Here is an 18197-nt window from a genome sequence, read left to right as displayed (position 1 = left end):
CTTCTACTTGGGACTATGGTTGGCTGAAGCGTGAAGCGAAGCTGCAACAAATTTGGGTGTAGAAAATATTAGAATCGAGAATCCAAAGTGGAGATTCAAAGCTGGAGCAACACTTACAAGGATCTCCAAGTAAGATTGGGACCCAACTACTGTAATGTCATGTCCCGGCAAGGTGGGTTGGAAGCTAGGCTTCTGAAAGATTACTGCCATGATGACCTGTGAAAAATTCATGGCTATAGTATTATTATATACAGGTATTCTTCTTACGTGATGGAGAAATTCTTAGGCCTTGGATGCATTGGAACATGAACAGTGTCCCAATGCACTAGTCGGTGCAAGTGGGGGCCATGCTTAGCTAATCCAAACCATTTAACTAACACCGCATGTTGGAAGCTTTCTATTATTGACCCTTTGATAAGTGGCTTACAAATAGACGGTTGTGAAAAACAGATAGCAGCGATCCAGGAAAAAAGACCACGTATTGGATGACTAAGATTATCAAAGCTGGAAATTTTTTCATGGTCTCCACCACGCGTGGTGGGCCCATCAGTTTGATGGTTCTGATCGTCTATATCGAATGGATGAATCATAGGACTATCCACATCTTAAGCATGTATCAGGACCTTAAAAAATTCAGAATTCATACATGTATAATTCCTAGCTTGTTCGTCTGCAATTATTTGAGAATGTATTCGAGTTTGGTTTGGATATTTCCGCCGCTGCAATCTGTTTTCATTCAGTAGAATTATTTTATACTCTGGGAATGTGATGGTTGATAAGCAGGTGCTCATACACGTGGCATGCTTTAACTCAAAATTGAACTGTTTAAATTTTAGATAGGTCATCACCCAAAGCTAGATTGATCGAGCAATCCTAACATCTGATTAATGGGACCCGCTGTAGACAGGTCCTCACCACCCATACAACCTCTAGGTCGTGGGCCTAAAATAACTAGGTCCGTTTCAGTTTTAGGCCTGACCGGGCTCAGGCGGTGTTTTCAGGTCATGCTCGGACTGACACTGATCAGACCCAGGACTGGCCCACCGAATATCCTTTGTGAAATCTCATGTTAGAACCTGATCCGACAAATGAAGCATATCTAAAGCTTAAACGGTCGGCATCACAGGAAACGGTTGAGATGAGGACTCCCAACCATTGAAACATTCCTGGGGCCCACCATGATGTTTTTATACCATCCAACCCGTTCCTAAGACAATTCCAACCAAGATTAAAGGGAAATACAAAATATCAGGCTGATCCAAAACATTGGTGGGCACAAGAAGGTTTCAATGGTGGGAATCCCATACCCACTGTTTCCTGTCGTGTGGCACAATTGAGCTTTGAATCTTACCGAAATTTGATGTCCTAGCATGAGCTGGATGAATGGATTGACGGAGCAGATGACCACATACGTTACTCTGAGCCCCAAAGAGCTTTTTGTTACACGGACTCATTACAACAGTAGCAGGAAATTCCCGTCCGTCTGCGTGGTGCCCACCGCGTTCTCTATGCCATCCAATCCACGCATTATGTGAACGCCATGATGAAAGTAGGATGACTCGAAAATCAGGCCCATCTAACCATTAGGTGGGTCACACCATAGAAAAGAAATGAACAACGGCCCAAAAACATCTCGATTCACATAGTGGTCCACATCATGGTTGGATTTCCCTGATTTTCACAAAGACCCACTTCACAGTGAGGCCACCGTGCTGCACGGTTTGGATCTCATATCCGCAACACTGCGAATAAGCTTACAACGACTTCAAACGGAACCGAACCTCAGTTCCACGCAATTACGAACCAACCCAACAACCCTTTCTAACACAAGATTTCCCAACAATAACCGACCGAATCCAACCATAACATGTTCCAATCTTACCCTTCTTCCCCATCTTTCCTCCCAACCTCTTACACGTGTATGGCATCAAACTCGTACAAAAGGTGGGCCCCACTCATCAGGAATGCTAAACATGTACATAGGTTCAAATCGTCAGCCATCAATTAATTTCGATGGTGTGGTCTTCATATGACTACTGACTTTCACACCAGATGCATTTCATTACAAGTCCCACATTTTCAACGGCTAGGATGTCCTACACATGTGATATCTACTCGCTCAAAAAAAAAAAAAAAATCAAAAAAATCAAAAAAATCTAGCATGGCAACCTTCCATGCAACGGTTGCATATGATCACTCTTCAAAATAACAAAAAACTCATATATGCATTAACATGTTAATCACAAACATTAGTAAGATCCTTACTGTTCTTTCAAGAATCTTGTGCATAGAACTCTATAATCTCCTCCACGTTCAGTTCAAACAAAGAAGAACAGTCATTATACATCAACCACAGCATGTGTTCGAACAGGATCGCATCGACGCCGACGAAAATCTCTTCTTCTTCTCCTCTTCCATTTCCATCCTTCTCTTTCAATTCCTTCTTTCTCATTACTTCAAGCAAAACCCGAAACGGGTCTTTCTCGAAAATAACCGGGTCGACTACAAACACCCTTTTCTCCTTTCCAACCACCACAGTCACCGACGCGTTCTCCGAATCGCCGACAGCGTCATCAGATAGAGGATGATATCCGATCCGTCGTTGCCATTTCCGACGCATGAAGAAGGGGCAACAATCCATTTGGGTTTTTCTTCTTTTCGACGATGGGATTGAATTGAGGGATTGTGAATTGGAGAATTTGAAAACTGAGTGATAGAGAAAATATGGTTTTTTGCTGGTCTTTGGTTTTTGGTTTTTGTTCTCTTCTTTTATGTTGCCTTCTGTTTTGGTTTGATTTGGTCTTTTGCTTGTGTTTGGAGAAGAAAGCGAAGGCTTATTAGAGAATAGATTGTGAGTGGACCCAGAATCAGAATCGTTGATTCTATTTTATAAGATTAGAAAAAGTATCCGGTGCCATCAATTGCACCTACTGATAATCTACTATACGGGGCACATGTGTGTGATCAGGACCGTTCATCTTCTGGCCCACCATCCGGTGATGTTAGCTACTGATTAGAGGAATTTTTATTATGCATGCATAGTTCGAGAAAAGGTCCAATTGGACTAAATCATCCAATTGGACGGCAAGGATCATCTATCGAAATAATTCCCTAATTTGAAATTTCTGATTACGAACGAATTTGTAATCCTAGTTCGGCTTCTGGTTTATGTGCTTGCATGGTGGGGCCTACCATATGGCCGTTCAGATGTACACGTGTGCCTTGTGCACGTGGAGATAGGGAGACTGATTACTAACTTAAGCGTAAGGTTTCGCACGGATCCTTTACCAGTAAGTGTTCTTTGGGTTTGCTAGCTCCACACGCATCCCTCTCCACAGTCATCACACGTGCAAACCTTGAAAGGTGGAACGCACGAGCGGAAAATAAGGTGGTGCATACCCTGAATATGACCATAGATGAAAATCAGGACAGTACAGTCATCAAAGTGGGCCATACACGTCTATTGAATGCTGACCGTTCACTACTTTATCTAGACCGTCCATTGTTTTCGTATACTGATAACCCAAACTAAGAGTGGGCTATCCTGGTTTTGGAATATGGTAATCTTCATACTGGATGTCACCTTATGTACTGCTCAGATTTCCTACACGTTTCACACGTATGCTCATGTTCAAGGTGCGTGTAGGGCTTGCAAACTTCTTCAGAGGAGACAGAAGATGATACTCCATACAAAAGCATTCTAATATGTAATTGGGAAATAATTATCTGAATCCAAACCGTCTAAAAGGTAGTATTTAAGCAATTTATTCATTATATTATTTAAAATTTTTACAAATCTTCAATTTTCAATATATTTCATAAATATTTGAATATTTTATAATAATAAAAATAAATTTTGAATTTTTTGGAAATAGACTATGATTATACGGTTTTTTTTAATGAGGCCCATTCTATTAACTGTTGGGATTGTGAGATATATTCGTAATACTTGTAGAGAGGAATTGTTAATGAGCATGGATGTACATACTCCTCCAGCGCATCAAATAACTACAAAGAAGAGTAGAAAGTTTCCGGCAAAAGAGCCGTTCAACTGACAGAAGATCCCTTTGGACTGGAAAATGACTGCCTTGCGGCTTCGTCAATACCCGGGGAGCGGAACAGACGCGGCCCCGGCCTGACCAAAGACGGTGCGGCCCTTATCGTGGGGCCCATGTTTATGTATTTATTATATATCCTCACCTTACATCCGTTTTGAAATATTATTTTATGCCATGAGCCCAAAAAATAAGAAGATCTAAAACTAAGTTGTACCATACTATAGGAAAAGGTGCTGACTAAACTCCCTACCAAAAAAATTTCTAGGGCCCACAGTTATATTTAGTTCATTTTTATTTGACATCCAAACAGTGGATTAGATCAAAAAAATCTAAATGAAGGGAAAACACTAACATCAGCTTGATCTACAATTTTCATAGCCTATCAATCGTCAACAGCTACTTTTTCTTATTTTATCGTCCATTTTAGAATTTGGTCTTCTTCTTTTTTTGAAACAACACCTAAAATGATCTTTTAAAACGGATGGACGTTGTAGATATGGAATACATACATCAATGTGGGCCCTACATTATGAGATTCACTGTCTTGGGTGGCACCGGGGCCGCACCTAATCCGCTCCCAAAGACCTGACCTGGTCCCTTCCATCACGATCTTCGACCCGAGGCTTCTGACCGGAACTGGGGTTTTAATTTCTGACAACGAGGCTGATGGTTAGATAATCCTGACCATAGACCATTTGCATGTTGTACATTACTACAGATGGATCATATTGCATGCAAGGAATGTTATACATTCGAGGTGGATCAATCAGATCCACGGTCTGGATCACAGAAATTTGGCTAAGGGTCATGACTAAAATGGCTGTGACTCATTCACTATACACCTGGAAAAGATGGCATCAATCTGGACCATCCAAATCATGGGGCCTGTTGTAGAAAAAACACTTCGTGAAAATTACGCTGACCCATCAATTCTAACCATCCAATTGTTAGTAATAAATCTACGGTTTGAAATAAATTGATCAGGGATCCAGAATCAACGGACAAAATCAGATGGATAAAACATTATGATCCGTTTGATTTTGTCCCCGTATGCTGATCGAATCACCACCATTTTATAGAATACAGTTTAACTATTTCTGGAGTCTTGTACCTGGAGACCTGGGATAGTTTGGTAGACTACGCTGCATCGTAGTGGATTTTGAAATTGTTGTTTTACGTTTCCATCGATCTTCACCGTTGCGTGCACGGAAGATGGTCCCATCCACGTCGCATCTGAATTAGGTTCGGTCCCCACACCCGAAGCTTTAAGAGCTGAGATGCCATGAATGGAACTAGATCCAAACCGTCCAAATTATGGGTCCCATAGTAGGATGGGTTGTGATCCACCAGGAAAAAATTAGCACTGTAGACGAGTCTGTGTTATGACTTTTTTTTTTCAACACTCGAAAAGTATTTCATTGATTTGAATTTCTAGGCTATAGAGCTTCTTGTTTTAACAAAAATACTTATACCTATTCGGGTAAAACAACGGAGAAAAGTAAGAGTATTTTTATCTTTCTAGTTCGTACCACTACTAATGGTAGTTTAATTTGGTTATTAAGATTTTTTTCGAGTCGAATAGAAAAACGTAAGTAGTCCGTTGGGTCTATACTAAAAAAGTACCCGATGCACAAGTAGCACTATTGGATGATTGGAGAGGAATGATCACGTACATTCCAACCTGTCTTCATTACCATACGTTCAAGTTGTATGTGGCCCGCACATGATGTGTATATAGAATCCAAACTGCGCATCTGACATTCTTCCTTGATCGCACCGTACATCAGGAGAATGGTCCCTATCGAAATCTCAGGTGGGACACACCAAACGGGTCAATGTACATTCAAGACTAAAACCTACACATTCGCTCTTTGTGTCCGACCTAAGTCTTGAAGTGGCATGAATTTTGGTTTGTCCCTTCATCCTGGTGGTGCGAACTTGATAACTGAGTTTGATGACATGTACACAACACGGTGGACCCCACATTCCATACGAAAATTTCTAAATATGGTGGCCGTCCTCTTCCCACTGTCCCCCACTGTGGGACTTTTCTGTGGGCCACCTGAGTTATGGATCAGGCTAGAATTCGGTATCTAATCCTAACATTGTGGTGAATACAAGGGACGGTTAAGATGGCACTTATACTTCACGGTGGGCTCCACGGACCTGCCATGTGGAACCTATGTGATCATTCTCATGATATAAAATTGCTGATTGGTGGACATTAAATGGATGATGATACGGAAAATAGTCGAGGTGATCAGGTCGTGACCGTGGGCCCACCTTGATTATGTACTGTATATCCATTCTGTAGTCCGAAAAACGAAGGAGATCTAAATCTCAGGTGCCACACACCCATAGAAAGATTGGTGATTAAAATGCTTGTGGGCCACAAAAGTTTTCGATCAAGCCTATATTTGTCTTCTCCCTTTATCACATTGGGTCCATCGCAGCAATGGTTTGGATCATTTTGATAGTGGGCCCCACATCTACAAATCGAAATCGCCAAGAGTAATGTACAAACAAACGGTCCGAAACTGTCCGTCGTTAATATTCGCATGCGGCCCGACTGGATAAGATCGTGGCCACTAATAATGGGGGCCCACTGCTCTACAACGACATTTTGGATGATATGGACGTCTAATCAGAAGGCCGTTGCTTATGTTGTCTTTTAGTTACCCCGTCTGATGATCGACGCGAATTTCCTTTTCTAGGGTGCCGCTGCAACAAAAAAGTTCTGTGGGGCCCACTGTGATTGGTGTGTATCATCCACTCCGTCCATCATTTTTTCCAACTCGTGTTAGAACGGGTGAAAAAGAAAAGGACGATCCAAGAGTAAAGTGGCCCACACTACAAGGAAAAGTGGGAATAGAGATTTATACAATTGAAACCTTCTCGTGGCCCACTGAAGTTTTAGATCAGGATGATATTTGGTTTTTTCAATTCATCCTTGTGGAAATAACCGTATGAACGTGTTGGATAGCATATAAATGTCACGGTGGGCCCCATAAAGGTTTGGGCATCCCTATCCACACTTATCTATGTTGTGTGGTTCAATCGAGTCTTGGATCGGTCTGATTTTTGGGTATAATATCTATCATGATAGGGCTCAAATAATGGACGGATTGGATTCCAAAAAAACATAATTATGGACCCCACAGAGCTTTTTGTTGAACGGGTTCCGTCTACGATCCTCATCCCGCCCGGGTAGCATCGTTAGCAGCTTGTATCCTTCCGGATATTATTTTGTTTATGATGTGCTTTTGCCAGACTCTACCGCATTAGGGCGACTCATTCCTCATCAAATATGTCTCTTGTATGCGCACATCAATCCGAGCGGTAAAAATCATGGGCCATGCTGTGATCCGAACATAGACCTCATATCAAACCGATCAAACAATTCGAACTTCACATCAAATGAATTGTTAAAACAAAGATGGTTTGAAGCCCAAATTTCAACGAGTGCAATATGTGGTCAAGATCATCTGATCAATGCGATTTCAGTCTGCGCTTCATCCACCATTCCCTCCATACTTTAGATCGTCTAGATTGAATTGATAAAAATACATGCCACGTGTAGCAAAGGATTAGTTTCCAGAACAAAGTAGTAAACACCAACGAACGCATACGGTAGCTATTACTAATGGTAGGTAGTGCATTATGCCATTTCCACGTCCGCGTCTACATCGTCTCTCTTAGCATTGCAGCGCAGCTGCAGCAGCGACTTCTAAAAAATACAAAAGAAAAGCAGGAGCGGCAGCAGTATCAGCCACGACAACAACCACAACAACAATAATCGGCAGCAACAGCCACGACGATGACAGCAATAATAATCAAATCAGCGCTAACAGCCACCGCAACAACAACAACAATAATAACAATAATAGTATTTTCAATAGCATGTCTTTTACAGGGGCAGCAGGTGCGTCATAATATGAGCCTATCATTACGCTTGTGTGAAATCCAGTCTGTTCCAAATTTGTGACAGATCATTGTTAGACTTGATCAGGCCATTCAAAACTGAAGTGGGTCACGCCACAGGGAACAGCGGTGTAAAAGTCATGCTATTGAAATCTTCTTGGGACCCACCAAAGTCTTTGATAAAGTAGATATTTGGTCGTCATATATGTAAACATTACATTACGCTTTTAGAAGATTTCAAAGATGTATGTCTTTATTCAATGGTGAGGTAAAAAGGATATATATATATATATGGAAAGAAAACAAACAGCCAGCCATGAACTACAACATTTAGTACAGTGGACGACTACAAAGAACAATGTTTTAACCATGGTATGCTGTAAAGGTTGTTACAAGACTTAAAAGGCTGTTACGATGGTAACTATATTACAGAATAATAATGGTCATAATAATTATTATAGAAAAAATAATCTGTAATTGCTCTTAACGGCTTATTACACATCTTGTAAAGCCCATAACAGTTTTATAATAGTTTGTTATGAGGTAGATATATGTTTTTAGGATATCTTTCAGCATTGTAGGACGGATGATGGTATTTTGAATTTTCTTTTTTATATATATATATATATATATATATATATATATATATATATATATACACACCTGTATCATAAAAGTAACAGTGATAGCAGCTATCATCACTGTCTATGTATTTCATATCCTTTAGCATGCCTTGTGAGTTGACCTTATTAAGTTTGGGCTAAAACATCTAAACAGTGTCACCTAGTCGATGGACTGGTTGAGTCTTCTATAAGATCAGATAACCTGGCTCAGCTCATTCGATCTCGAGTCAAGTCGCAAGGGTAATTCAGACAATTCACTTGCTTTTCGGAAGTGAAATGAACAAATGTCATTATTTATTTTTATTGTATTTTATTTTTCTCTAAAAGGTGGTAGAGTCCATCATTGTGGGTACCACATGGTATGTGTATTACATCCAACCTGTCCAATGGATGCAATCCAAACATGATGATTAGACCAACCAAATAAAAGGTCAGTCCAATCATTAGGTAGGCTACTCATTAGTAAACAATTAATCTATATACACCAGCCAAAAGCCTCCAAATTCACGTGTGGCCCACCTAGTGAATGTATCGCACTAATTTTTTGTTTATCTAATTATCACAGTGGGGTGTACTTGATGAGTTGGATGGCATTGCTTTTTCATGAAGAAAAAAATATAGACAAGGGAATTTTGGTCATTTCATCCCATGAAATATTTTAGTTCTCCAACGTATTGTTTAGTCAAATTGGAAATCGTGAGGAATCTTGCGTGAAAGTAACTTTTACTTCTTAATTGAGAAGTAATAATAAATTACTAGTAGTTGGAAAGAAACAAGGGCTTTTTTATTTTTATTTTTCTTCTTCTTTTTTTTTTTTTTAACACACCCACACTATATAAGCATTCGATCAATTTTTTTTTTTTGGTTAGCTTGTTAGTACACCCTACTGTGAGTTCACACTTCACTGTTAGCCACCCCCACTAGGAATTGATACGAAGACCTAGTGTTGAAACGAGGTATCTTTAATTCACTCAGTCTACCACTTGAGCTATGGATTAGGGTGTTAAGCACTCGATCATTTCAATGTTGAAACAGTCCGTCTATTAATGAGCCATTGAGCCGTTCCACACCCACACCACATGAAAACAGGGGTATCATTTCACCATAAAACAATCTTCTCCATCTTAATTTGAATGGCATCAAAACTACCTTATCATATCAACCTCAAAGGGTATCATTTCACCATAAAACAATCTTCTCCATCTTTAAATGGCATGAAAACTACTTAATCACATCAACCTCGAAGGGTATCATTTCACCATAAAACAAACTTCTCCATATTTAAATGGTAATTACATCAACACTAAGTAATCTAAAAACAATCGACATAGCACCTACCGCATGATTAATCAAGCAATTGTCACACTCGTCTACACACACACACATGCATGTCCACTTGTTTATATTGATCTGATGGCATGTGGTGTTATTGAGCTAATGTGCTAGGTGAATTGTGTGCACACGTGCCACTAGCATTGAAACGTGTGCACATGTGCCACTGGCATCTAGTTTGGCAAGGTTACACAAGGTGTGGGCTTTGCAAAGTACTCTTTGGCAACGGGAGAGGAATTTTTCCATAAAAATGCCTATCTTTAGATTTATTTTCAAAATTTGACCTACTTTTTAAAAAATTAGGAAAAACCCCGACCTTTTGGGCCATTAGTAAAGTAAATGCTGATCATAAAACGTTAATGTATTTTGCATACTGTATTTTATAAAGACCAAATAGCCCATACTTAAAGATCCTGGCTCAATTCATTATCCTTTTGATGCCTTTTGTCTCTTACTTGGATTGTGATAAGACATTAGCTCAAAAATGAGGTAAATCCAAACTCAAGTGGGCCAAACAATAAGAAACAGTGGGAGATGGAAATGTCCACCATTGAAACCTTCGTGAGGCCAGCATCATATGTACATTCCATCCAAATTGCTCATTATGTGTTGCTCACAAGAATGAAGGGAAAACACAAACATCAGCTTCATCGGAAATTATCTTTTACATTGTTCTTTTTGTTAAGTAAATGACTAGTGAAAATCTTTTCCATTGTTTATAGAGTTTTTATAAGTGAGGAGGCCCATGGTTTGATCTCCATCCTAAATGCTCGACTAATAGCGCAACGTACTGCAACCTGATACGTTGGGATTTTAGCCTTACAATACAAGCCTTCTTCTAATGATTCAAACCATTTATACAAGAAATCTCACTTTGCATGGTGGGAAGATAACAAATGAAAGCTCTTGATTGGATTAATTTGATCCTTTGTTAACTTGTTCTTTCTGTTTGAATAGTCACCATAGCCTATGTTGAAATACTCAATCTGAGAGATTTCTTGGCCATCCCCCATCCAAGCGGAGCCCTATCAAATAAATGGTTGGTGTTGTTGAAAAAGTACCAAATCAGATGACTATAGTCCTGAATTGTCTTACTACAATGCATTAGGATGTATCCAAGAAAACCTCTTATTATAAAAACCATTTTCACCATTGATGGCAATGGATTAGGCCCAGACGGGATCGAGGGGAATCCAAGCTTGACCCATTTACTAAATTACAGAAAAATGCTTGCCCAGATTGGACCCACAACCCATTTTCCTCATACCCAACCCAACCCATTTAAAAATTCATGAAGCCCGACCCAACCTTACCACAACCATTTAATTGTAAATGGGATGGGCTCATTTGACCTAACCCAACTTACCACAACTCAATTTAAGAATGAAATATGACACTGAGACTATGCACAAGCTAAGCTAGCTAGTACATATAAATAAATAAATAAATATCCATCTATAATTTTCTTTTCTTTTTTCTTTTGGGTTTTGGGTTGGATGAGGCTTCGTCTTCTGACTCAACCCATTGATAAGTTATATGGGAGGGCCGTGTCTAGTAAGGCTCAACCCAAGCGTGGCCCATTTACTAAAGGGAGGCATATGTTTAGCCTAAGCCTGTCCCACTATTCATTTAGCTTGGCCTAAAGCCACCTCAAAGACAGTTTGCCCAGTTAACCTGCAAGTCAGCCTAATCCATTGACACACTTAATTCTCACCCTCCAAGGGCTAAAAGTGCAGCACATTAAAGAATTCAGATCCTCTGCTTGCCCGCACAAGCAATGATTTCCTACTTGTTGCATCGTGATTAGTCCCCGTCATCATTGATGTTGTCAACATTGCCACATTAAATGCACAGTCACTAATGATGTGTCCCAATCACATTGCAGCAAGTATGAAATCCTTGCTTGGAGCAAGCGGTTCATGCTTGCTTGGGGCAAGCGAAGGATTCGGTCTCCACATTAAAACCATTAAATTTGAAATCTCTGCCATATGGGGTATTTCACGTCCAGACTACCTTCACCCCGTTTTTACAACACGCTGATTTCTGAACAAAAGATCTTAGGGAGCCAGGTACTCGATTTCTCCCTTACACCTGCCCTTATGTTTGTGGCACTCAAACAGTCTGCAGGACATACTAAAAGACCACAGCAAGAAAGGGCCTTCCTTGAAAAATGAGCAGGGTCCTCCCTTGACTGTTGGGTAAACAGGTGGACCAGAGCGACCATCAGTGTTATTGGTGACGTCTCCCATGGGGAAACATTAACGCCCCCCCATGGAGGCAACCCTTCCTGCAGTTCGTCTTTTAGAGTACTCTTTGGTACGAGATTCCTAGTTCTGGTGAGAGAGATATAAGCTTTGTGTTTTTATTTCTCTCATTTTTTGTGAAAAAAAGGTTATATATTATTATCTTATGAAGTAATTAAGTATATCGTTGAACTATATAAATCCCTAGCTATGCATCTTGTTTTTTGTTTTAGTTTAGCAATTTCCCTTTCTGTTTTGATCTTGCCTACATTAATTGCGTGAGGTATTTTTGTGCAACATCAAGTTAGAAAGAAAATCTTAATAAACTCATTTTTATGTGGACCATACCTTGTTGAAGAGCACAAAAGTTAGGGTGATACCCATCTCTCGAAAATTTACCCTTACTTACGCCTTAGAGGCCAACCACCACTATACATCAGATAACATGTAAGTCCAAATTTTATTATCATCCAACCTACTTTTCCATTTCTCATTTATTACAAGATAAGGAATTACTCCAGATAGAAAGACTGTTTTTATAGTCAATTTCTCTTGGCTGGAAACATTCGGCACATGCAATCACATGTGCAAGGAAAAGATAGAAAATCAACAAACAAAAGTGTTAAAGTCGTCTTACTGAGATTCCCTTCTTCTCAATATCTTGCTTGAAGAGAATTTGATATTTCTCTCTAATGTAGAGTGGGTCGCGGACACTTTCATGTCCAAGATGGACCAAAGAAGGACCGATCAGAGGCAGAAATCATCAAGACCATCAAAACCTTAAAATAGACATCTCACAAACCGGAATGAGTTACTCGACGTACTATATATGATTTTGGGATTGGACGAGCTACTTTAGCCAACCAACCCGGATATGCTGGGTTGCCCACGCCAAATTTGCGAGATTCCATCATATTCACAGCCGAATTCCATGTTTAGTTCCGTTTTTATTATAAATAGTAAGTTAATTCCATATTTAGTTCCGTTTTTATTATAAATAGTACGTTTTAGTTTGATTATAACTCTTCATCCGTTGGGCTTTAGGAGTTGTGTCTAACATGAAAGGTGCTTCGAATAATTAGGAGAATAACGTGTTAAACCACATAGGACACTAACTATAAAAGTAAATTTATTATTTATAATAAGCAATGAATTTTAGGGAGTTTTAATTATAGTTTGCTTCTGATTTTTCTCTCATTGCTTAGTATCCTTATTTAAAGGGTTGTGAACTCGTTTGTTTCATTTCATCAATCAAATTTTGTATTCATTAGAATTCATTTATATTTTTTAGCTTTCTTTTCTCGTCTCTATAGGAGTCTAGAGAAGCTTTGTGGATTCGGAGTAGTTATCCTTGAGGAATACGGTGATCGACCTCATCACGTTTATCCCTACATCAATTATGCTAGGACTCTTCTATTTTTTAGTAATTCCAATTTTTTTAAATACTTTTTCTATTTTTAGAGTTTTAGATTTTCTTCCCTTTTAGAAATAACTTGTAATTATGCTAAGACTCTTCTATCAAAAGTTTATTTGGAATTTTTATTTTTAGAAATTAGGCTTTAGAAGAATTTTATTAAAATTAAGATTTTTATTAGAGGTAGAATTTTACTATTTTTAGTAATTACGAATTTTGGTTTATTTTTTTCTTTATTAATGGTGTAAGGAGAAACATTAGTCACTGATCAATTAAATTTTGAATTTATTAGAATTTATTTCTGTTTTCTTACTCTTTTACTTGTAGATTCGAGAAGTCTCTGTGTGGAGTCTAGAGAAACTCCCTGGATTCGGAGTATTTATCCTTGAGGAAGACGGTGATCGACCTCATCACGTCCATCCCTGCGTCACTCTCGGTATAAGAAACCAAGGTGGTAGACATTATGTGTCATTTGGATGCCTATAAAGTCCTTAAGTTATAAAGAGATTACATATAATCTGATTACAAGAGTTGTTTGGATGTATGTATTTGCCTGTAAAAACTTTATAGGCTGTAAATATATTACAACTTTTAGCTGTAAATTGAAACCTAATAAAAAGTTATGTTTCGAATTACAGATAAAGTCTTTACAACTAAAAATTCATTATACATTTTAGAACACAATGGTTAATATATACTCATGATATTTGGACCTTAGTAGTACGTATCGTACATCCAATCTATCTACCAGGTACTTCCTTTGATGCTTTCTTATGACCCTAAAAAATGGCTTATACATTGTCAAATAGACCACATGAGAGAAAGGTGGGATGCTACTATTAAAAAAATAAAATAAAATTTGAGATTGTATTTGGGGCCCATTGTGATGAGCAGAAGACGTTCAATCCGTTTAGTGTGTGCATGCTTTAATGCTCTCTTATTATATTTTTTAAAAAATAAAAATCAAGTCTTTTTTATATGATTTGCATATTTTGAAAGGTTAATCGCTCAAGCCCTATGGTATAAATACCTTCTTTATTCATTGTACATACTTTACAAGCTAGCTAAACACACGTACTATTTACTTTTAAACAGATTATCACTTAAAAACCAAACAGAATAACATATAAGCCAATCACACCTAACACTCTTTTATGGTGCAACGTGTTTACAGCTAAAAAAATTTAAAGGCATCCAAACAACCCCTAGAGATCCGACCTCGTGTTTTTCACAGCATAACTACCAACAAAACTAGAGTAACGGTAACTGTAACTTCAAACACTAGGTGCCATCGTCATTACCAGGCCCCAATCCACGCCGTTCATCATAGACCACATCTTCATGATCACGACCGTCCATCGTCAATCACGCCGTTCTCTGATCTCGACCATCAAACCGTTCTTCATATAAAGGATTATAGAGAATTCTGGACACACGATCTGCCCTTCCAGCACCTGAACATGGAAGTTACTGATCACGGCTGCAGCGACCGCCTTCATCTGAGTGAACGATATGTCCTTGCCGAGGCAAGTCCGCGGCCCGGCATTAAACACCAAGAACTTGTGCGAGTGTTCTAATTTCAGTGTGCCTTGATCAGATATCCATCGCTCCGGCTTGAATTCCAAGCAATCCTTACCCCAGATCGCCTCCATGCTCCCCATCGCGTATAAGGAATACAAGATCCTCATTCCCGGGTGGACCCGTTTTCCGCTGGGAAGGACATCGAAGTTCGTTACACCCTTATGCACGAGTGGGACAGGTGGATATAACCGTAGTGCCTCGCATAAGGCCGCGTGCAAGTACACTAGCCCGCTGAGCTCTTCTGCATCGAACACCCTTGGTTTCGTGGGCCATCCTTCCTCTGATGATCGGATTGTTCTTAGCTCAGCTAAGATCTTTGATTCAACGGTTGGATTCTTCGATACAAGCCAAAAGAACCATGTAAGTGATGCGCTGATGGTGTCCCGTCCAGCGACCAAAAAGTTCAATGTTGTGTCCCTGAGGAACTTATCGGTCTTGATTGTATTCCCTGTTCGATCCTCCGATTCATGGCCCATATAGGAAGTCAGTAGGTTGATTGCATCCGCTTCATCTGTACCGTTGATCTTGGGTTTTCTCAGTTCTTCTCTTCTCATCGATATATGGCTCGATATGAAGCGGTCGATCGTGTCCCATGCCATGGCTAATTTCCTCTCTCTACCGATCCTCAGCCACCTTAGCAGCTTCCACCAGCTAACCGGCACGGTGTGCCGGAAATGTATAACCTCCTTCGCCTCATCAACCGCCACCGCGAACGGTACGGTCGGGAAATCGACAGAAAGGCAGTTCGGGTTGACACCAAACACCAAAACGCATGTGCGATCAAACGAGAATCTTTGTAACAGATCTTGCAAATCCACAACCTTGGACTGATGGGCCATGTCCTTGAGAAGGGGAATGAGCCTATTCTCCACCATTTCGCGGCTCGTCTTGGCAACAAACTGCCGGAAGCCCTTGAATTTGATTTGGGTGTGGGCCATCCTCCTCTGAAGTCTCCACACATCAGCTTCGGAGTTGAAGATCCCATCGCCGTGAACGTCGAAGATCTCTACGTAATCCGAGCCCTTGGGAAAATTGGCGAAGTTGGTGGTTAGGATGTGGTTTATGTTAGCTGGATCACATGTGATGAGCATGTCCATGCAGCCGAACCATGGGCCCTTGAATACGAAGGTGCGACCGGTTGCACCGAGGACTTCAGTGCACCAGTCGTGGAGCCGGTGCATGTTGAGGAGGAGAGACGGCAGCATCCCGATGATGGGCCAGTTTGTGACGACTCAAGGTGACAGGGGCCCTCCTTTTATAGCTGCTGGGGTCCTCCTGATATTGAGCGCGGGATCTTCTCCTGGTATCACGGAGATAGGATCGTGCCCATCTTGAGCCGTCATCCGATCCCGTGAGCTTCGGGGTCGGAGATCTTATCCCAAGATATCCGGGATGAGATCGGAGCGACGGTCGGTCTTGTAAGGTGGTCCGCCCGACACATGCCCGGAACGCTGATAAGTCGTCCGAACCGACTCAACCGTTGTCTCGGTTTAGCGAACCATGCCTCGGATTTGACACATCCTTCGGTGACCCGAGGTATTAAGTCCGAGTCCCGAGGCATTAAGTCCGAGTCTTCGGACTTGTATTTTTGTCCCCAACAAGAGGCCCCCTACTCCGTGTGCTTCATATGACACTAAGGAGTAGCGAGTTTGGAGTCGGTTCGTAACTCAGTCCGAGATGAGTCGTGGTCATTAAATGCATTCCGTAAGGCCTTTGATGGGGGACGGTTCAGCTCCTGACATCGCATGCGCCGTCAGCCGTCAAATCGCACATCCCGCCAACGAAGATTGGACACGTAGCAAAGGTATTATTGTCGCCAGTCGACGTGCGCCACGTGTCGAATGAGGGAACCGATGCAGGCGTCGAATCATTTCCCCATTAATTGTCTCTGCCGTATGGCGACCTTATATAACGTCAGGGGCCCCGCACTTTAAACTTTTACTGCTCTTGCCATTCCCGCTCCGCATTTTCTTTGGGGTTTGCATAGCCTTTCATCTCCTTCTTTTCGTTTCTCCTAACCGTCGGTGCCTCTTTCCGCCATTTCCGTTTTCCTTTCTCCCTCCGGTGAGTTTCTCCTTCCTCTTTATTAGATATTAATGGCGGATAGGAGTTCTCAAAGTCCCCAGGGGGGAGCTTCCGGAGACGAAGGCGAAGCGCAACGTTTTTGGAACGTTGCGGAATCGCCTTCCTTACTGACGGAGATAGCAGTGGACGCCAACGCTGCTTGTCTACCGGAGAGAGTCACCGAAGCTCGGCGGAGCGTCCAGCTTCCGTCGTTCCTTCTCGGGGCGGGTCGTCTCTATTAACCCGCCCGGGAAGGCCTAACTTGCAAAGGGACATGGAGGAAGATGAGGAGGAAGAAGATGAAATTTTAATCGCCGAAGGAACCCCTGATCTTGCTCCCGTTGGTGAATCGGCGCAGGCCGAGTCTGAAGAAGAAGGATCGGGGGAGGATTTAAGCGGTCCGGTTCCCTCAGTCTTGACTGAGACGGACTTGGACAGAATCCGAGTCGGGTACCATATTCCCGAGTCGGTCATCACCTATCTTCCCCGTCCGAATGACTTACCGGACCACCCTCCTGCCGGGGCAGTCGCGATTTACCAGGTGTCGATGCAATGCGGCTTGCGTCTGCCCCTTCAGACCATCGTCCGGGGAGTTTTATCTCGCATACAGATTGGCCCGGGGCAGATAGTCCCGAATGGGTGGAGGAACTTACTCGGATGTGCGGTGTTGTGGGCTGAGATGGAACAGCCACCACTTACAGTCGACGAATTTCCCACCTGTATCAAGTACGGGTAAATCCGAACTATCCCGGCTTCTACGTCGTCGCTGCTTGGCGAGGCGGAGGCGATTCCCCGATAACCGACCCTCCCACTTCCAACAAACACCTGGAGAGAGCGTTGGTTTTGGGCATGTGGTCGGTGGGAGAATGAATCCGGGTCCTACGAGGCTCGTGTCCCTCGGGCGTTCCAAAGAGCAGAAGTGACTTGGGTCTTCTCTCCCTCTCGCCCCCTTATTTTTTTA

At 41.4% G+C, this 18197-nt stretch overlaps 2 protein-coding genes across 2 annotated transcripts; both read right to left on the bottom strand.

The window, feature by feature from the left end:
* Positions 1-2272: 2272 nt before the first annotated feature.
* LOC131241981 (auxin-responsive protein SAUR78-like) lies at positions 2273-2641 on the bottom strand. Its single transcript, XM_058240337.1, has one exon. It carries the CDS (start codon positions 2639-2641, stop codon positions 2273-2275), a length of 369 nt encoding a protein of 122 aa, XP_058096320.1.
* An 11905-nt stretch (positions 2642-14546) lies between these two features.
* LOC131241980 (noroxomaritidine synthase 2-like) lies at positions 14547-17213 on the bottom strand. Its single transcript, XM_058240336.1, has 2 exons — positions 17192-17213; positions 14547-16403 (listed from the first exon to the last, which is right to left on the bottom strand). Exons 1-2 carry the CDS (start codon positions 17211-17213, stop codon positions 14953-14955), a joined length of 1473 nt encoding a protein of 490 aa, XP_058096319.1. The 3' UTR covers positions 14547-14952.
* Between the last annotated feature and the right edge of the window lie 984 nt (positions 17214-18197).

Source organism: Magnolia sinica, chromosome 4 (genome assembly GCF_029962835.1).
Source record: "Magnolia sinica isolate HGM2019 chromosome 4, MsV1, whole genome shotgun sequence".
NCBI classification, from domain to species: Eukaryota; Viridiplantae; Streptophyta; class Magnoliopsida; order Magnoliales; family Magnoliaceae; genus Magnolia; species Magnolia sinica.
This window is presented reverse-complemented; position numbering and strand designations above follow the sequence as displayed.